The sequence below is a fragment of the Macaca fascicularis genome, chromosome 8 (assembly GCF_037993035.2).
Source record: "Macaca fascicularis isolate 582-1 chromosome 8, T2T-MFA8v1.1".
Lineage (NCBI taxonomy): Eukaryota > Metazoa > Chordata > Mammalia > Primates > Cercopithecidae > Macaca > Macaca fascicularis.
This window is the reverse complement of record NC_088382.1, coordinates 6,982,592-7,004,149: the sequence shown is the minus strand read 5'-3', so window position 1 is coordinate 7,004,149 and position 21,558 is coordinate 6,982,592. Positions and strand designations below refer to the sequence as shown.

The 21,558-nt window shown below is 47.3% G+C and overlaps 1 protein-coding gene and 1 long non-coding RNA gene across 6 annotated transcripts in view; one reads left to right on the top strand and one right to left on the bottom strand.

Moving 5' to 3' along the window:
* The window catches only part of LOC141407550 (uncharacterized), a 100,850-nt gene extending 79,871 nt beyond the window's left edge, over positions 1-20,979 (top strand). For 3 of the 5 annotated variants that reach the window (XR_012417000.1, XR_012417003.1, XR_012417001.1), the window contains 3 exons: positions 5,521-5,731; positions 6,952-7,041; positions 8,137-8,894. This is a non-coding gene — a long non-coding RNA (uncharacterized lncRNA). Of the gene's footprint in view, positions 1-5,520; positions 5,732-6,951; positions 7,042-8,136; positions 8,895-11,939; positions 12,076-16,700; positions 16,829-17,784 lie in introns of those variants that run through there. The other 2 variants (XR_012417002.1, XR_012417004.1) reach the window with 2 other exon arrangements.
* The window catches only part of MCPH1 (microcephalin 1), a 240,996-nt gene that overhangs the window by 21,495 nt on the left and 197,943 nt on the right, over positions 1-21,558 (bottom strand). Inside the window, exon 13 of the mRNA XM_045397815.3 lies at positions 5,465-5,702. Coding sequence (XP_045253750.2) covers positions 5,465-5,702 — 238 coding nt within the window. The remainder of the gene's footprint in view (positions 1-5,464; positions 5,703-21,558) is intronic.

Here is a 21,558-nt window from a genome sequence, read left to right as displayed (position 1 = left end):
TCTGCAGACGGCCTTTCCTCTCTGCGACTGGTTCCTTATTGAGGCAATGGAAATGTGGACTGCGGTGACTCTGATCAAGCCTCATGTATCTATTGAATCAGGAAGCCTGAAGGCCTGAGGCCTCCCGAGTGGCCCCATGGGAGCATAGTGCATTTTTCTGGTCAGTCGTTAGGGGAAACGACGAATGAGCCAGGCTAGCATGAGAAGGCCTGCATGCTATCGGATCTTTTTCCTGAAAACATCGACATGGGGACATGTTCAAACCAAATTTTCTTTATAAGTTATAAGGAAATCAGGCGGAGGCTAAACCTTTTTTTTTTTTTTTTTTGGCAATGCTGTTGAGAATATTACATTATGTTCCCACAATAGCATAAATGTATGTCTTATCACTTGAATGGAGCCCAGACAATAAAAGGGCGCCTGAGAGTGGAAATACGCCTATGAGAAAGGCCAAGCCAGCCTTTCGTGATAACAGCAGCAGGGAGGGAAGAGTGCACAGAGCTGACCACAGCACAAATGTCACAGACCCTTGAGGACCGTGCCGGGGCTCAGAGCTCCACCCAAGGGCTAACATCCTCACCCCAGCCGAGTTCCTTCAGACCCCAGGGTCTTCGTTTCGTGACTTGTAAAATGGGAATTATATGTCATGGGAGTGTTGGGGGGAAAATGCAATCATTAGCAAATGCTTTCAAATATAATATGTTATCAATATCAGGTAAAGGTAACATTTTATTTCCTAGGGCCGGGAATTTCATTTTTGTTTTCCTGTTTATTTTTTTGCATATTCAACCACCCACAAATGTGCTCTCTCTCAAAAAGAAAAAAAAAAAAAAAAAACCAACAACAACCCCATTTCTCCTTCTGGTTGAATGATTCATCAAGAATCTTGGCCCAAGTACAATACAGTTTCAGGGAAAAAAGACTCCAGGGAATGAATAGGGAACGTAATCATGACCTTTCCGATAACCCCGTTATTAGGCAATGCGGCGCGGATGAAATTCTCCAGGGAGCGAGTGAGTGAGGCGCGGCTTACATTCTGTATGCTGAGCCCTGTTTGGTGACTTCACACCTCCACCCCCTGTTCTATGCCAGCAAGGTGGGGCAGCTGGGGTGGTGGGCAAGCTGAGGGTCACCTCAGAGCTGAGGTCGAAAGAAATTCTTACAAGTAAAATATTCACTAACAGTTTTTATGTTCGTAGATACGGAGTTGTTGGTCTTGAGATACAGACCATGCAGGAACAAAAGGCTTGTGGGAGGACGGTGGCGCTAGGATGCTGCAGTCCCAGGGGAAGGGCTGTGGTTTTAGTGCCTACCTTCCTTTCACTCCTCTGGCCAAAAAAAACTAATAATAATAAAGAAAGGAAAAGAAAAGAAACTTCTCAGAGAGGTTCCTAGTGGCTAAAAAAAAACGCCTGGTTCTCCACCCCCTGTGACTTTACGACGTCTGCAAAACAAGACTGTAAGATACAGAAACAATGTGAAGGTACTGAAAAATGATTCTTTTTTTTCCTTTTTAGAGATGGGGTCTTGCTGTGTTGCCTACGCTGGAGTACAGCGGTGGGATCATAGCTCACCGCAGCCTTGAACTTCTGGGCTCAAGCCAAGCTCCCATGTAGCTAGGACAACAGGCATGGGCCACCATGCCTGGCTCAAATTACTCTTAGATGCCCAGGGACCCTATCTTACACAGCAGTTGATATTCCAGTTTGAATAAATTTAATTGATTTTTTTTGAGTATTGTCTTTTCATAATTTAACTTAAAATAACTTTTTCTTTCAATTTGATGCTTTAAAATGGTTTGATATATTCCTAGTTTTTCAATATTGCGATATTTTGAGAATGAAATATTGTCCAGAGAAGCATTTGTTATAATGGAAATCAATGGGAGGAAAAAAAGTCTCCAAAAGACACAATGTGCTTTGTTGAAGGGATGAGGACACGTTCGTGGATACTGTCTATCTGCCATACTTAACAAGCCTATGTCTGCCACAGGGCATTTGCACTCTCTGTGTTTTCTCCTTTAACCAACATGTGGGGTAAGCAAGGTAGAGGTTATCACTCTGTTTTATACATGAAGGAAATGCATTCCACAGAAAATAGGTGATTTCAGCCAGGCACAGTGGCTCACGCCTGTAATCCCAGCACTTTGGGAGGCTGAGGCAGGAGGATCACTTGAGGTTGGGAGTTTGAGACCAGCCTGGCCAACATGGTGAAACCTCACCTCTACTAAAAATAAAAAAATTACCTAGGCATGGTGGCAGGTGCCGCTACTGGGAAGGCTGAGGCAGGAGGATCACTTGAATCCAGGATGTGGAGGTTGCAGTGAGTTGAGATCTCGCCACTGCACACTCCAGCCTGGTGACAGAGCGAGACTCCATCTCAGAAAGAAAAAAAAAAAAAAGAAAAGTATATGATTTGCTTCTGGTTAGAGAATAAGCAAATGGCCAACCTGGACCTGGATGAGGCAGGAAATGCAATGCCCTGGACCGTGTGTTCTGTAGGTTTACAAGTGTATGTATGGACAGAGAAATAAACCTTCCTTTATTTGTACATAGCTGCAGCTACTGGATTGGAATTCAATTCACAAAGAGAAAAATACAAAAAATCTACTTGTCTGTTAAAGGATAATGTTTAGCAGAGGGTGAGAAAGGCCAGAAGTATGTACAGACAGAAAAATAAACCCTCCTTTATTTGTACATAGCTGCAGCTACTGGATTGGAATTCAATTCACAAAAAGAAAAATAACAAGCCAATAAATACTTGCAAACTATGTGATCTTACATCCCAGAGAGTGTGGGCTGGAGAGGCCTGGTACTGGAGATGCCCACTACACTGGGGTCCGGTGGCCGGCGAGTGAGGGGACTCGTCTGACATGGGTGAAGGCTGCAGCACACACAATACCCAGATGTTACCAAGGGCACACGCAGATGGCATAATTGGTGAGAAATCAGAAACAGGACACATGTTACAGGAGGAAAGAAAAAGAGGCTGGGGCCTGTGGCCCAGCCCTGGAAGTCAGAGAACTCTGAAGGACTTTGTGGGAACGAAGCGTTGGGGTTAAGCAGATAGACATTCACCTCCTGAAAACCCACGGGCGGGAGAGCCGAGCGGCAAAACAACCGGAGGAAGTGAGCAGCCGCCGAGCAAGCGTGACTCCACACAAGGATGCAGGAGCCACAGGAAGGAGCCGTCAGAGCCACCCAACCTGGAAACAGAGGCAGGCTCGGCCCTGCACGGCACACGCTTTCCAAACTCCAAAAAGACTGCCTGTTGGTAGGCACCGTGGATATCAATCGCGTGCACAGTTCCGTCAGCTGGCCAGACACGCCTTCAGGCCCAGTTCTGTTCTGCAGTCAATGGAATTTTGATAATACACTTTTCCAAAAAAACAAAACAACAGCCTCTGTTTCAGAATATAGGATGTTTTGAAGGTTATATTCTTGGCATTTAGAAAACAGTAAACAGCCTCTTAGCTTTTGGACTGTAGCTAAAATCATAGTTTTTTTTTTTTTTTTTTTGGAAGTTAGTTTCCAGGCAAAAGATGAATTACTCTGCGCCAGAGTAAAAAATTACTTTTGATTGCCACGCTTTTAAAATATATGAAAGGATGACCATCAATCATGTAAGAGATGTTTGTAAAATGTCCATAGTTAGCTATGAATGTAACTCGGACAAACACAGTATCTACTTGTCTATTAAAGGATAATGTTTAGCAGGGGGTGAGAAAAGCCAGAAATTTAGGATTTAGAGACAAGCAGAAGTACTAAGAAAGGAGACTGAATAAGAAACATGGAAAGAGATGGAAGCAAAGAGAGAGAAAAAGAATGAGAGAATGGGGGAGAGAGGATGCACCTCTAAAGCCAGGTAAGGATCTTGGCCCCAGGTGCTGAAACTGGAGTGATTCATTGTTATGGGCTGAATTGTGTCTGGCCAAAATTCATAGGTCGATGTCTTAACCCTCAGTAACTCAGGATGAGACTGTATTTGGAGATGGCGCCTTGAATAAGACAAGTTAAAATGATGCCACTGGGGCTGGGTGCAGTGGCTCACACCCGTAATGCCAGCATTTTGGGAAGCCAAAGCAGGAGGATCGCTTGAGCCCTGGAGTTTGAGACCATACTGGGCAACACGGGGAAACCCCATCTCTACAGAAAAAAAAAAAAAAAAAAAAAGCTGGGCGTGGTGGCATGCACCTGTAGTTCCAGCTACTTGGGAGGCTGAGGCAGGAGGATCACTTGAGCCAGAGAGGTTGAGGCTGCAGTGAGCCGTGATCATGCTACTGCACTCCAGCCTGGGTGACACAGCGAGATGCTATCTCAAAAAAATAAATAAAAGCAAATAAAACTATGCCACTGGGTGAGCCCTAACCGATCTGATTGGTATCCTTAGAGAAGAGAAAATTCGGACACTCACAGAGACACCAGAGATGTGTGTGCGTGGAGGAAAGGTCACGTGAGATCACAGGAAGAAGGCAGCCGTCTGCAAGCTCGGGAGAAACCAACGCTGCCGATACCCGCTCTTAGACCTCCAGCCTCCAGAACTGACAAACAGTGTGTGTTGTTGAAGCCACCCAGCCTGTAGTATTTTGTGATGGCAGCCCAAGCAAACTAACATGTTTATCACAACCCTGTGGAGAAGGATGTGGGGTTTACCCACAGTGGAGCCCTAGGCTTGTCCTGCCACGCGTGACTCCACCACAGGGTGCGTAAGTTGTGGCACAGATGCTGCCCCTGCCTCCTCCACATTCCCCAGGCCATCCTTGCTTCACACTCTTCCTCAACCCCCTTCTCCGGGGATCAGCTGCAAGCCTCCCGGAGCCCACGTGTGAGCATGGCGTGGATCCAGCCTCCTCCGGTCACAGCTCAGCTCCTACCACCTCTTCCTCCCCAGAACTGCACACAGCACCTGGCGCAACTCCACGAATACCAGAGCGGGACATTACGGTCACACTGTGCTCGCTTTGTGAAATAAAAGATGGAGTCCTTTTACGTCTTTAACGCCCTTCGAGCACATGAGCAGACGGAGTGATCATGAGATGTACCTGGGAGAGGGGATGACAGGAACGGGGGCTTGGGCCCTAACGCCGGGCGCTGCCAGGGACTCTTGAAGTAGGACAAGGAGGCACTGGGGAGGGAGGGTCTAAGTGGGTGCCTGGAGAGCCTGTGTCCACAGGGGTGGCTTGGGGTGGCTTTGGGTGGACTGGGTTTTTCACATGAGCCAGGAAAGTCAAGTGGGGAGTCCAGTTAGAGTTCCCATTTCCTTGTGAACTGTGCTTCTGCTGACAGCAAGGAGTGGGAATGCCGAGGGTGACCACATGACGCTGCCAGGGCAGATGCTGGAGGCTGAGACATCAACCCAGGTGCCCCAGCTGCGTGGAAGGGGGTGTGAGCGTGACGCCGCCCTCCCTGGAAACCTGTTCATAGATCTGGACCACACAACAGTGTCTCTGTGCCTAGATTCTTACCTAAGACCCATTTCTCCGACAGATACTTGACTGTTGCTTTCTTCTTTCCGCTGTAGGGCCCGATGACGATGCTGGCCTGGCGGGGGACTTGGCTGACCCGGCCTCCGCACAGGTGGACTAGTTCACAGAGCTTGGCCACTGGGGGGCTGCTGGCAGGCGAGACAAACATCACTGGCTGGTCGGCAAAGAGGGTTCCGCGGTACGGCCCTGCAGACAAGTGGCACTCCCTTCGACACAGCTGTGGGGCAGACAGAGAGAATTACAGAGGTGGGACCACTTCAGTCTCCATAGCGTAGGTGAACTGCTGCGGTTTGCTTCCTTTTTTAGGAAAAGAATAGACTGAATGTAAGGCTGCCATGCTCCTGTGAATTTCGAATTCTGAGAACCCAGAGAAGATGATGACATTAATGACATAAAACTGACATTTTCTGAAGTATCCATGAGTAAAACTCCAAGGAAATAAATTAGAAAAAAAAAAAGTGTAGGCCTTTGAATTACTACAAATCCTCAAACAAAATATTGAAAAGCAACTGTTAGCAGAGCAGAGCAGAGCAGAGCCATAGCTAGGCTGAACTCCGGCTAAAGTAACTTGGTGATGTGTGCAAGTGACGGCAAGATTCTAATGCACTGCAAATGCCGGCTGTGCTGGAAGGGAGTCATTCAATCCAGCGTGCTCCAGGCTCTTGGCAGAAAAGGACTTTTATAGAATCTAAGAAATGCTGTAAATCCAATACCATGGTTTGGACGGGGAAAGGGACAGTGAGGCAATGCAGAAGGAGAATTCCTAGAGCCGTTCCCAAAACACACTGGGTTTGTGGGAGAGAGGTGTCTCGAGGTTGTTCAATGAGCTGTTGGGAAACATTTCAGAAACAGGGATGTGAAGCTGCTCTGCTTCTCATTCTGGCAATGTGTGGTCATCTGGTTGACCCAGAGGACTGCGGGAAGGCCCAGTTATTCTGAACACGCATTTTCCTAACTATGGGTTGGTAAAGACTTCTTTTTGAGTATAAACACCCTCTGAGAGATGCTGTGGGTTATGTGCCATCCACATTTTGTTTTGCATATTTTCCCTGTAATATCTGAAATTAATGGTTCACACAAATTAGAGATTTGAGGGCATGTATGTGAGGGGAGGGATGAAGGGGCCTTCTCAGAGGAGTATAACCTGGGGTGCAGTGAGGTTGGGGTCATCTTAGTCAGGGGCAGCAGACAAGGCTGACCTTGGAGGTAGGGGTACTTTACTTGGAGGTAGGGGTAGGGTGGAGTTGGGGGAAGAGCAGCAAAGAGTAAGTTCCACAGCCCACATCGCTCACAAAATCAGAGAAACGGTGAACTGTTTTTCTGCTAGGTTTTCATACTACTGTAATATTTAACAAAAGAGGATCCTACTGTGAAAATATAGCTGCAGCATCAATGGATTAGATCCAATACACTTAAATCTGCTCATGGAATTTGCTTTTTCTCTTCCCTTGTGTTGAATTTTACAGCATAATAAATACCGAGCCTCAGCAACTTTCATGTGACTTCCAGGAGACACTGGCAGCAGGGGCAAATGATTCTTCCTGGATGGTGACTTTGTGAGTATTTTTAGCAATATGTCCTGGGAGATAGGCTGTAAAAAAGGCTATTGATTTAATTTGCAGACAAAGAGACTGAGCTGATGCAAGACAAGAGATTTGCTTTGGCAAACTGTGAGTCACACTGCGAGAAAAAGCCATGGTCCCTAGAATCACGGGGCCAAGCTGCATGGAAACAGGACCAAGAAAGAATATCTTTCATCTTAAAGTAGGACACACACACATTCAAAAAGTTAACTATGAAAGTATTTGGCCAGGCGTGGTGGCTCACACCTGTAATCCCAGCACTTTGGGAGGCTGAGGTGGGCAGATCACAAGGTCAGGAGATCAAGATCATCCTGGCTAACACGGTGAAACTCTGTCTCTACTAAAAATACAAAAAATTAGCCAGGCGTGGGGCCGGGTGTGGTGGCTCACGCCTGTAATCCCAGCACTTTGGGAGGCTGAGGTGGGTGGATCATGAGGTCAGGAGATCAAAACCATCCTGGCTAACACAGCGAAACCCCATCTCTACTAAAAATACAAAAAATTAGCCGGGTGTCGTGGTGGGCACCTGTAGTCCCAGTTACTCAGGAAGCTGAGGCAGGAGAATGGTGTGAACCTGGGAGGTGGAGCTTGCAGTGAGCCGAGATCATGCCACTGCACTCCAGCCTGGGCAACGAGCAAAACTCTATGTAAGAAAAAAAAAGGCCAGGAGCGGTAGCTCACGCCTGTAATCCCAGCATAATCCCAGCACTTTGGGAGGCCAAGGTGAATGGATCACTTGAGGTCAGGAGTTCGAGACTGGTCTGACCAACATGGAGAAACCCCATCTCTACTAAAAATACAAAAACTAGCTGGGCATTTTGGTGGGCGTCTGTAATCCCAGCTACTCAGGAGGCTGAGGCAGGAGAATCGCTTGAATCCAGGAGGCAGAGGTTGCAGTGAGTAGACATGGTATCACTGTGCTCCAGCCGGGGTGACACAGTAGGACTGTATCTCAAAAAATAAAATAAAATAAAGTATTTGATTGTTGAAGCAATACTACGGAAGGGTATAAAGTAAAAAGGGACTTTTCCTGTTAGACACTGTTGTCTGTGTCTTCTTTGTTGGCAGAACAAAGACTTTTTCTGGGGGCACCAACCTCCACCTGGCCATGTGTTCAAGCCCAAGGAGAAGTCCCAGGATTGGTTCAAGCTAATCACGGTGATCACAATGCAAATGACTGAGCTAAGCATGGCACAGCTGGCCTCAATCCTGGCCAGTGCGACCTGAGAATCAATCGCTGATGGGATTCTGAGGGAGTTTTTCTCACTATTATAAACAGATGCATAAGCAGAAATACTTCTCTTCTTTGCTTGGCACTGTCACGTCTAATGTGATGCCTGGATCACTGAAGCCCCCAGAGGCCACGGGACACGCTGAAAATGGCCCAGTGGGAAGGCGGAAAGCTCTGGGTCCTGAAAAACACTTCTAAGTTACTGATGGACCAAACTGAAATCATCCTTTATTTTGTTTTTATGTCAGAAAAAAAAACAAACCTAAATTCTTTAAGTGACTTTTTTGTTAAGTTTTTGTTTCTAGAAGCCCAAAGTATCCTAATAATAATAATTTTAAATAATCCGCCTATTTTTGGAAATATCTTGTTCATCGTTGAGACTATGAATAATAGATCAGTTCTCACCCCTGCCTCCCCTGCCATTTACCAGAGTTAACAACTGTGAAGAGTTCTCTGTGTATTTTTAAAAATTCTGTAAAATGCACACACACACACACACTTTGATATGGTTGTTCTTAACCAAAAAATGAGATCAAATCTCTATCTTACTGTATGGATAAACAGTAAATAAACCTTTTTCTAATGCAGTAGAAAAGGAAGTCAACCTCTTGGATGTTTAGGATGTGATTTCAGTAGCTAGTTTCTTTGTGCCATGACATTGCCTTCAGAATTCTGATCTTGGCCAATTTTCCTATCCAGCAAAGCACCATTTCCCCAACACTGGTACATTTTTAAAAGTTAGTTGTGAATTACAAGCTGTAAACATTAGATGCAGCAGACGGTGTTCTCACTGTGTCACCACTGGCTCTCGCCAGGGAGCCTATGTGTTACCTGGAGATTAAGGGGAAAAGCCTCAAAGGCACAGATTCTGAAGTCAACTTGCTGTTGATTATTTTCATTGATTTTTCAATCCCCTTGGTAATCGCAATTTACAGCAATGTGCTCTAAACTCTAATTTTAGCTGGGCAGAGTGGCTAACAGCTGTAATCCCAGCACTTTGGGAGGCTGAGGCAGTTGGATTGCTTAAGTCCAGGAGTTTGAGACCAGCCTGGGCAACATAGGGAGACCCTATCTAGATAGATAGGTAGATAAGCAAGACCGGCGTGGTGTCACATGCCTATAGCTCCCGCTACTTGGGAGGCTGAGGTGGGAGGATCAGTTGAGCCCAGGACGTTGAGGCTGCAGTGAATTGTGATTGTGACACTGCACTCCAGCCTGGGCGACAGAGTGAGACCCTGTCTCAAAACAAAACAACTCCCCATCCCCAACAAAAAACCAATGATTATAATTTCACTGCAAACCTTTACACACACACGCAAACACACACGCATGCACACACCCCAGAAACAGGAGTGCATGCAGGACATGTGGAGGGGACAGGCGTAAGTTGGGGAACAATAGCTGGGTAGCATCGTGCTGTTTTTTTTTTTTTTTTTTTTTTGAGACGGAGTCTCGCTCTGTCGCCCAGGCTGGAGTGCAGTGGCGCGATCTCGGCTCACTGCAAGCTCCGCCTCCCGGGTTCACGCCATTCTCCTGCCTCAGCCTCCCGAGTAGCTGGGACTACAGGCGCCCACAACCGCGCCCGGCTAATTTTTTGTATTTTTAGTAGAGACGGGGTTTCACCGTGGTCTCGATCTCCTGACCTTGTGATCCGCCCGCCTCGGCCTCCCAAAGTGCTGGGATTACAGGCGTGAGCCACCGCGCCCGGCCGCATCCTGCTGTTTTATTTTTGTTGTTACCTCAATGAGAACCTCAGAGATAACCTCATCTATTTATATATTGGCCCAGGAGTTTCTAGCTAAAAACAGTTAAAAGATAATTTTTCAAAAAATCATAACTTTCAGGAAGCTGAGGCAGGAGAATTGCTTGAACCCGGGAGGAGGAGGTTGCAGTGAGCCGAGATCGCGCCAGTGCACTCCAGCCTGGGCGACAGAGCGAGAGTCCGTCTCAAAAAAACAAAAAACAAAAAACATAGCTTTCATACAGGTATAAAATAAACACAGTGTATTCATTTTACTTAACTCAGATGCTATAACTGGTTCAAAGGACAATCTGAAGAACACATTTATAGATGAGAAATACTGAAATAAACTTGCGAATGGACAAAAAAGTTGGCTTTCCTACAAGGTAGGGAGCATTCCCTCTACCAGACAGAATTCATTTCCTGCCCGTAGACAGGCACATTTGCATCGCCAGCAGCTCTTTACAACTTACGAAGTTGTAAAACAGCTCCCTAGCAATGAAGGCTGCAAGCAGATAAGCTGGCAGGCCGTGAGCAGGCCTCAAATGGAGTTTTTCAATGAAGCACAAATGTTCCCCTACAGAACCCAAAATGTCTCTTTAAAAGAAATCATGAAAGAAAAGGGGATTAAGTGGAGCTTATGGGCTGCTCCAGGGTTAAGTGGCCTCCAAAATAAACAGGACTGCTTGATGGTCAGAGTGAATTTTGGGTGGGGTTTGAAAGAGTTCCTGCTTTCCTCTGCTAATGGTGACATAAAATGACCATTTCATACCCATGGATATACACTGACGTGTACATAGAAGTTGCGGAGGCAGTGGCAGAAGCCAGAGGACTTTCTCTGCCATGAGCTCCTCCTAGGAGCCCTGGGTTGCAGAGGGTGAGGACTGCTAGGAAAGTCTGTCAGTTAAGGCCAAAGGGACATTGGCTTTGCTTTAAAACACATTGCCGGTGCTTGCGTTTGTGTCTTCATCTGATTTAACGGGTTTTAGCTCAGACTCTCCAAATCTATTTACCTACAAGTCGGTTAAGGCAGACTGTGTTGTTGACAAAGCAGAACAGAATTTCCCTGCGGCTTCTAGCTTCAAGGAATCCCAGCTATTTATCCATCACCAAGAAGGGAAGCCCCATGGGTGGTTGATGGTTCATTTACTCCAGCCCAGGGGGTTGGATTTCAATTAGTGCATTTGCTTTTCCCTCTAGGTAGAGCTCACCCTTTAAAGTCACTTCTTTGGCTCTCTAACAGTTTTAAGATGCACTTTCCCATCTCAACAACAATACAGGATGTCTTACAAGGCTGTAGTTCTCACGCACTGCATTCTTCCTCTGAGCCGTCCAGGAAACACGGGCAGGCCTTACAGTCAAGGCACCTTAGATTTAAAGGATGGAGTACGCGAAACCTTCCTAACTGGTAAAGCGCTCAGTAATGCAAATTCTGGGTGCAACTCAGTGGTTCTTAGTCTAGTCAGAGTTATGCAGTCATCAGCACAATCTACTCACACCCTCCTCAAGGTATGACATAAATATTTCTGAATTCACAATGCGGACAATCTCATTAATAACTTTATTGAATCCTGTAGCCCAGCACTCGGGGTTCTCTAAAGCCCCACCCTGCCTTCCCCTCCAATTGCAGTGTCCACTGTCTCTTTTAAATAGACTCTGTCCTCATCAAGCCTGTTCTCTGTCCCCCAAATATGCCATATCATTCCTTAATGCACGCCTTTTTTTCCCCAGTTCCCTACAATCTTATAATTAGTGGTGACACTAATCTATATGCGTTAAAACTCATAGAATTGTATACAAAACAGTCAATTGTACTGTGTACATACATTTAAAAGATAAAATAAAATGTGTTCTTTTAACGCTTACATTGGTCTACTTTCCATTTTTTCTGGATCCTAGAAAGGCCTTCCTGTGCTTCCTAAGACACAAAATCCTCTTCCCAGCGCCTGCCTCCTGACCCCAACTCAGGGCTGAGCCACAGAACCAGTGCACTCATCCCCACAGCACTCCCTGCAGAAGTACCTGCACGTTCGTTTGCTGTGTCGTGAACTCATTTCACTGTGAGTATCAGGCTAAGTTCTGAGGATACAAAAATGGAGGGACACAGTCTTTGCTTCTTCAGGACACTCTAGAAGTTACAGACATTTCATGGACAGAAAAGTGGGAGCCGGAGTGGGCTTGGGGCATTTAGGGAGGACTTCATGATGTTGGTGTGTGATATGGAGTCGTGAGCAGAAAGACGGTTCCTCGCGGAAAGCACACAGGAGCCCCTCAGGTCCTGAGACCTGGGTGTCTGAAGGCCCATGGCATGCGTGAACGCAGCCCAGGGTCACTGGGAGTGAGGGGCGAGGGGTTCAGCAGGCAATAATTGCAAGAGCTCACTCGCTAAAACATTTACATGCACGCGAAGTGTTGAGGTGTGGACCAGACCACTCGTGATTACACAGTGTGAGCATGGTTACTGGGGACCTCAGAAACCTGAGCAGACGAGGCCATGGGGGATCCGTGTGTCAGGAGGCTCACTTTTCAGGCAACGTGGAGGACAGGCGGAGGGGTTGAGATCAGGAAGACCCAAGAAAAAGGAATGAAGTAGTGTAGGGTACGGGGTTGGGGAAGGGAGGGAGATTCAAGACAGAATGAAAAGTCAAACTCACCAGGAATCCAGTAACGTGACTGGCTTCCTATGTGCAAATGGGGAGGTGAACACTAAGATACCTCGGGGGCCATGCAGGCATTTGTAAGAAAGCTCAGCTGTGGAGGTTTTGAGGTTTCCAATGAATAATCCATCTTTTTTTCCCCCAGGTTCAATACCAACTGAGAGGCAGATACAGGCATTGAACTATAGAGACAAGTCACGTTGATTATTCATAAGGCTGCCTGCAGATTGGGCCTTAGGCCAGCGGACATGTGTGTTTGCTAATCTCCTCTGATGACTTAGAAAGACCACCCACCGAGCCACATGGGCACTGGACAAAGGGCCTGCCTCCACGCAGGGAGGGACAAGAGGGGGACAGAAGGCAGGCTTTCTCCAGGAGGCAGCTATAGTTGTGATAAGATTTGATTAAGTTGGTCTTCCTCTGGAGGAGATGGGGGTAAGGGGAGGGGGCGCCAGCCTGGCAGTGGAAAGCTATAAAGGAGGCAGGCCCCTCACCACCCACGGGAGGATGCAGGCATCTGAAACCTGGGACACCTGACCGTCCTCCATCGTGAGTCCTGTCCAAGCGGCCAAGCTTTGGTGAAAGTCCCGGCTCTGCACAACCATTTCTGAAAGCAGATCCTAGTGCTGATCATTGCAAAAGAGGTGAAGGCAGACCCAGAGGCCACCATTTGGAAAAACAAAACATTTTTAGGAGTTTAACTTTCTAAAATAATTCTCAGTGTAGAGTTACACGTGACAATGTGGCCTGCCCTGAGTCCATCAAAGTTGGAATTAACTGGTCATTGGCCCCGGGGAGAAGGAATAATGATGCCCGCAGTCCCTGGACCTTAGAAAAACTAGAGAAATAGGAACGGAGCACACCATTAACTATTCTGATAATCACCTCAATCCGGTAAAAATAAAAAAGGTCTTCAGACCAGGAAGACATGAAGGCTCCAGAAACTCTGCATCAAACCTTTTCCATTTGCAATCAAAACCATCCCTGCTCCTGGCTGCCACCTCAAAGCATCCTGTTCCCTTGCCCTCCACAAGACAGCTCCAAATCCCGTGCTGCCAGACAGGGCCGCCCACTTCACCTCGCTGTTACTGTCGTTCCTCTCGGCCCTGATGACGCTGTCTCTGTCTCCATCACTGATCTTGTCCCACTTCCTGGAAGTCTCAGGACATCCACAGGTGCCCCTTCCAACCCCCTCACCCCCCCCCCCCCCGTCTCTCGGGCTCCTCTCTCCCCGGGGACTGCAGAATCCCGAGCTGCTTCCTCTGTAGCTACCACCTCTCCCCTTGTCAGCAGCCCCGGGCCCCTGCCCAGTGGACGCGATTGCCTCCCGCCTTCACCCCTCCATGTCCTAGCCCCTAAACCAGCACCCAGCCCACCACCCCTCTGTGACTCCCTGGCCCTTCTCTCCACGTTGGGCTCAGTCAAACCAAGACCCGGGTTAAATTCAGATGCCGAGCGTCTCTGCACAGGCAGCACCGTGGGTGGGTCTGGCTGGTGTGCTAGTCCCCTGACCGTTGGCCGTGTGGCCCTCTGCGTTTCTAACCACTCTTTCTACCCGGCTCGTCCTCCCCTCCTCACTGCCCATTCCCACTGCCTGGCCTTCAGCCTATAAGCCGTTTCTCAGGCTCAGCCATGGCTCCCCACTGAGGACGGTGAAGTAACAGATGTCTCCTGCTCCGCAGCACCTGACACCTGCTGCAGGCCTGCCTTCCGCAGAACCCCAGGCTGCTGGACAGGAACCCCCATAACCTCCACATGGAAGGCCGATCTCCCACCAGGCCAACCCCGCTCCTCTCGTCTTCTCAAGGACATGCTCCATCAGGTCTTCCTTCTGTCTTGTTTGTTATGTTTTGGCTCAAAACAGTCACAACAACAAACAACAAAAATGCTGTTATTTCTCCCACCCTGCAAACCCCTTCCCTCTTCACTTCCTTTGCATCTTTTTGTAGCAAAACTTCTTGAAAGAGTGGCGTATGCCCACTAAACTCACACCCTCTGCCTTTGCTCCCACCATGCCTGTGAAATTGCGGGGGTCACAGGTGGTTCTTATTCCTCTTCTCGGAGGCACCACCAGCTGGGAGAAGGAGCAGGACATGGAAAGTGCAGATAGCAAAAGCAGGTGAAGCGGCGATGTGAGCGGAGGTGGCGCCCAGAACACCACGCCAGGCAGGGGAGGTTGGAACAGAGGCAGGCCAACCAGCTGGGCAGAGAGAGCCAGAGCAGGTCCGCAACCAGCGGTGCTGGAGGCAGTGGGGGTCAGGAAGACCAGGGTGGAGGCTGCAGGGATGAGGACATGTGCCGAGCCGGGCAGGCACTGGTGCTGAAGAGCATGGGTGGGGGAGGATGTGGATTAGCCAGGTCACAGAGGTAATGGAGAAAGGGGTAGTGAACCTCAAGCAGCCCTCAAAAGACAGGCAGCAGTATTGGCAGGTGGCATGTGGAGGAGGATGAAAGCCTCAGTACAACTCTCCAGCCAGGGGCAGAAGAGTTATTATGCCCGGGAAGTGGGCTGGCTGGGAAGAAGAGGAGGTTGGCTATGGGGATCGGGGACTTGGCTTAAATAGGCATAATCTGATGGGGCAGCTAGTAATCAAATTAGGCAGAGTGAGGGGGTGACACTGCTGTAACAAGAAATATGTATTTGGTTTCTGCCCTGGGTTCCTAGCACTGAGCCCCTAAAACCCTTGGAATTCCCCTAGCGATGCAGGCAGAAGAATGTCCTTCATCATTTATCACAAGCCCTCTCTAACCCTACCTGAGAGTATGCTAGTGAGGTGGCTCCTGGAGGCTGGGGGCTGAGTGCCAGAGGAACGTGCCAGATCTTTGGAGGGCTGGAACTTTCAGCCCCACCCCCACAAGGTCTGGGGTTCACTCAGTGGCCAATGATTTCATCAATACTGCCTATGTAATGAAGCTCCTTAAAAATCCTGACATTACAGGGTTCGGGAGCTTTGGGGTTGAACACATTCTGGTACAGGAGGTGATGCCCCCTGAGAGGGCATGGAAGCTCAGTGTGCTCTGCTGCCTGGCCCCGGGCCCTGTGCTCCTCTTCTCTGGCTGTTCTTTTACATCCTTTCATAATATCATTGGTGATGAATTGGTCAATGTTAAGTGATTCTCTGAGTTTTGTGAGCTGCTCTAGCAAGTTACAAATCCCAGGAGGAGGTCGTGGGAACCCCTGATTTACCGCTGGTCAGTTAGAAGGGAGACCTGGGACATGCAACTGGCATGGGGAGGGGGGCAGGCTTGTGGGGCTGAGTCCTTCACCTGCTAACTCCAGGCAGGTGGTGTCAGAATTGGATTGTAGGACACTCGGCTGGTGTCTGCAGTGAACTGCAGAATTGTTTGGTGTGAGAAAAACCCTACATTTGGTGTCAGAAGTGTTTTCTCTCTCTCTGTGTGTGTGTGTGTGTGTGTGTGTGTGTGTGTGTAGCAATAGTAGTAGCAGTAGCAGTAGTAGGAAAAACAGGAGTTTGTTTTCTTTTAGAGAAACAGTTTTGCGTGCAGTTTGCAGCTAGAGAGGGGTCTGGGAGGCATCTGAGCAGAGGTGACAAGCAAAGCCACAAGAGCATGGCTTCATTTTCTGCTAAATTTGCAGTTCAAAAGTTCCAAGTTTCAATTTTGTAATATGAAACATTGTCAGTGAAACAGTTTTTGAAAGAACAAGAAAGGTTTTTTTTTTTGTTTTTTGTTTTTTTTTGGTAAGAAAAATCAGCATCTTATGTTCTTAGTTTTAAGGAAACGGGCATGATGTTGTCTCAAGTGTATGAAGACAGTTCTGTCAACTTCTGGCCTGGGAGACCCCCGGGCTCTGGGAAAGTAGAGATAACAGACTTGAAAATCCATCCCTCTCTTGGAAGTGGGCTTAGGGGTCTGTACTTTCTAAGCAGAATGATTATAGTTTTTCATCATGGGGGAAAAGAAAGCCTTAAACCAGGGAGCTAAAAAGAAAGATGATAGATGCTGTTCTTTTTCCTTTCCCTGGGCAATTTTGTCATTGCAGAAAGGAAACAGACTGGAGGAAGATTATGGCTTTTGCTAAGAGTTGAACCAGAAAGGCTGGAAAGAGCAGCACGCAATGACAGTTGACGCCAGACTCTGGGGTGGTTGGAACAAGTCGTGAGATTTAAGGTAAGTTATAAAAGGCTATTCTAATTAGTAGCCAACAACATGGCTTCAACAGGTTAAGAAAAAGTTAAAACGTTATAAATGAAGACACTTGATTGTAACTTAGAGTTTGCCTAAAATCAAGGTGGCTTGTGTTTTCCAAACCACCTTCTGTCCCTATCCCAGCTCTTGCAGAAGAGAAGAAGGCTCAGTGGCAACCCAGCCCCACACATCTGCATCTATTTAAGAGAACTAGAAGCATGAGCATTTAACAGTCTGACAACGGAGACAAGAGCATGTCAAAGCAAGGAGACTCTCAAGGCCAGTAAAAATAGTGAACATGACTTAGAGGGTCCTTATGGCTCTTGGCAGTAAAGGCCTCAGACAAAAACATGTGTTGTCAGGCATGGGAGTATGGTTTATATAATCAGCCTTGGTTTTAATACTGAGATGTTTTAGGATGTTTCAGAAATAAAAGTCGAGAGAACTGCCAAAGAACTTATCCAGACAAAAAAGGAGGTGATGGCAGAGGACAGGGTGTATTAAGGCAACCATGAACTGCCCCCACCCCCACCTGCTATGGTTTACCTGGCAGTGTGTGTGTGTGAGGGGGCATTGCTTTGATAATGGGATTCCCAGCAAAAATAAAATCTATGATGTTGTCAGAGAGGATGGCAGGTGAGGCCTGGGAAATGAGAAGTGGCTCTCTCCGGGGACATCCTCCTCAAATTCTTATTTTATGCAAAAAGTAAAAGTGCATCAGGATAATCGCTCCCGGCTTAGCTTTTCCAAAAGCCACATGCAAATGGGACTTTCTGTTCTCCATGACAAACTAGCAGTTAAAGGAAGGCAGAATGCATTTTTTTCCCCCTGACTTTCTCTGAGTGCGATTCAGACAACTGACATTGGAACTCAGTGAGTGCCAAACTTGGATTTTTTTTTCAGCATCGAGTTTTTTTTTTCTTTTTCTTTTTTTTTAGGGCTACATAAGTGATGGGAACATAATCGTCTTGGGAATCCACAAATAACTTTTTAAAAAGTCATAAATCTGGATTTCATGCCTCATAGTTTTCAGCAACTGCGAGAAATATGTCAAAACTCGAACGCGGTAGGTTTCCGTCCCCGTTAGTGGGCACAGACTGACGCTCTGGGTCCCGTCCATGTGCTTTGGTGGTAACTGCGTGAACTAGTCAGCAGCATGCTGGCTGAAATGCCTTGGTTGCTTTTCACTGTCGTTTTTCAATATCATGATAAAAAAGCACAGGGGAAGAACTATAAAAGTCATGGAAACTTTTATTTGATCCTTAAAAAATGGTCTGATAGGTGGCACAGAAATTTGTAAACCTTATGATAACACTAGAGCAGGTCCACAGTGTCATTGAAAGTTGGGGGTTTTAAGCGAGAATTTGGGCAGGGCCACCCCCAGCAACTCTGCAGTATCCTGTGGGTTTTCATGCTTCGGAGGAGAAGCTCATCCTAGCTGTGCATTCTCATCACCTGGGAAGCTGGTAGAATGTTGTTCCAGGGGCCCCACCCCACGCTAATTAAGTCAGAACACGGGATGGGGGGTGGGGAGGCCTAGGCATTGGTGATTGTTAAAGCTCCCTAGGTGAAGCTAATGGGCTGCTCAGGCCGAGGAAAGATTTTTACCGTGCCCATGGTTCTCAAACTTGACTGCTAGTGCAGTCACCCGGGGAGTTTGAAACAATTCCAGTGTCTGGAGCCCCAACTCCGAGCATACTGATTTAAGTATAGGAGGTGTGGCCTGAGTAGCAGGAGTTACAAACATCTCCCCAGATGATTCTAATGACAGCAAAGGACTGAATTACAATCACAGAGGCTCAGAAGAGCAAGCGGGTTCATATCTCTAACCATAAACTTACATCTGTCAGTAAGCACTTAGCAAGTGAGCCCTGCTGCCCTGCACTGACCAAAGGAGAAGAAAATTGAGTCCCTGTTTTAACAAGCTTGAAGGGTTAGGAGAAGAAATCAGTGCAGCAAATGCAGTGTCAAGTCTAAAACAATTAGACACCCAGTAAAAGATGAGCTTCCTTTTTGGTGGATACAGTGCTACAACTCAATGCATTTCTCTTTTGCGACTGCCTTTAGGTCGCACCTGCCTTTCCTCTCCTACTCACCTGTGAGCACCTCAACACCTGCTCAGCCCTCCCCGCCACCAGCCGGTGAGCACAGGCAGGTGAGGCCTGGCATTGTTTTCACTGGGCTCAGCTCATCAGGGGCTGGGAGGCCGTGCGCCCTCTCCTACCCTGGCATGCAAGTCTGCTCCGTCTGCCTTTCCTGGCTTGCTCTCCAGTTCCCCTGGAGTCCTGCTTTGGGCTCCAGCTCACCTTGCTGGAGGTGAGGACTCCCCTCAGCCCCTGCCAATCCTCATGTCCTGGGGGCAGATCAAAAACAGTATTCCGAATGGTTGGTCTGGCCTTTCCCAGCTCCACCCACTTCTTGGGGATGAACGGATCACTTTATTGCTGAACAAATCCTGGGCCTGGTAGGTGTATTAGTCCGTTTTCATGCTGCTGATAAAGACATACCCAAGACTGGGTAATTTATAAAGAGAAAGAAGTTTAATGGCCTCACAGTTCCACCTGCCTGGGGAGGCCTCACAATCATGTCGGAAGGCGGACAGCACGTCTCACACGGCAGCAGACAAGAGAGAAAAATGGGAAGCAAGCGAAAGGGGTTTCCCCTTATTCACTATCAGATCTCATGAGACTTATTCACTACCATGAGAGCTGTATGGGGGGGAACTGCCCCCATGATTCAATTATCTCCCACTGGGCGCCTCCCATAACACGTGGGAATTGTGGGAACTACAATTCAAGATGAGATTTGAGTGGGGACACAGTCAAACCATATCAGTAGGGAAGGAAAGATTTCTTTCCTCAGCCATTGCTAGGTTCATGGCTGGGGCCCTTCCCTGTAACAAAAGAGTAACAAGAGGAAAGCAGGCACACATATTTAGTACGTGTTTCACTTGACACAGGAGCCATCATAAGGAAAGGAAGGACCCAAAGAAACAGGCAAACTTGGGTATTTTGTACTTTGGTTTGATGAAGAGTGGATAGTGGTGGAGGAGGTGATTAGACAAACCAGGAGTGAGCTAATGGTGATAAACTGGGGGCACTGAGCAAGGCCTGTTTGTTCCGATTCTTCTCTGTGCTCTGTGTCTTCAGAGACAAGGATGTTCCTTTCCTCCAAGTACTGGGACAGACTCTCTCAAATGAGGATCTTATAACCTGCCCCAGGAGAGAAAGTCAAGGAGGGGAAAGTGAGAGGGGCTTTCCTGCTTCTGTGATTTTCTGAAATGCCAAGGTGCTGTAACTGGGGACAGTGTGTCCTGAACACCATCAGCCTCTTGGTCTCCAAATGCATTAGTCTGTTTTCACACTGCTGATAAAGACATACCCAAGACTGGGCAATTTACAAAAGAAAGAGGTTTAATGAACTTACAGTTCCACGTGGCTGGGGAGGCCTCACAATCATGGTGGAAGGTGAAAGGCACATCTCACGTGGCGGCAGACAAGAGAAGAGAGCTTATGCAGGAAAACTCCCCCTTATGAAACCATCACATCTTGTGAGACTTATTCACTATCACGAGAACAGCATGAGAAAGACCTGTCCCCGTGATTCAATGACCTCCCACAACATGCGGGAACTCAAGACGAGATTTGGGTGGGGACACAGCCAAACCATGTCACCTAAGGTTGCGAATGCTTTATTAGTTTTGTTGTGGATGCCACACCTTCTCACATACACCCTCCTCCTTCCTAGAATATCTCAATTCAGCACAGCCTTGCTCCCTGTGCAGTGCGGGAGGCGGCAGGAAGCAGCACATCCTCCTGACACTCCCTGGTTGACAGGCACTGGTTTATGCTGCAGGACCTAGGGAAGTTCCCTCCAACTAGGACAGGAATGTTGCTTTAAAAGAACATTAACACCCACCTTACATAGGTTAGGTTTTTAAATGAAGCCTTTATTCAAAGTCATGGTTTGGTTCAAGATGTATAAAATGCAAGACTGATTGTTGTGAATTTTCAAGTTGAATTGGAATGAAGTGTATCTGATTTCTCAAAAGCTTTTTACTCCCATCTTTTGAGAGTTGCTGGATGTTTTAGATACATTATTTTATGTGCAAGTAAATGGAAACAACCTCATCATTTCAAGGCTTCAGTAATTTGTTTTTCCTTATAATCAGGCATATTCTTCAAAGTATGAACGAAGTACTCTCCATTCTTGCAATACTTTGGGACTTAGCAATTTATTGTCTGCCTATAGGAGCCACTGAACTTATCAAAAGCTTTACAACTTATTCACAATTTTTTTTATTAATACAAAACTTACCAATCTCAATTTAGTTTTTTAAACAAGCAAATTAGGTTTAAAATATTTTTACAAAGCCAGGCATGGTGGCTCATGCCTGTAATCCCAGCACTTTGGGAGGCTGAGGCGGGTAGATCACTTGAGGTCAGGCGTTCAAGACCAGCCTGGCCAACATGGTGAAACCCATCTCTACTAAAAATACAAAAATTAGGTGGGCATGGTGGCACACACCTGTAATCCCAGCTACTTGGGAGTCCGAGGCACGAGAATCGCTTGAAACTGGGACGTGGAGGTTGCAGTGAGCTGAGATCGTGCCACTGCACTCCAGCCTGGGTGACAGGGTGAGACTCTATCTCATAAAAAAAAAATTTACAAAAATGTCTGGGATTCACAGAACTTAAAAACAAAATTTGATC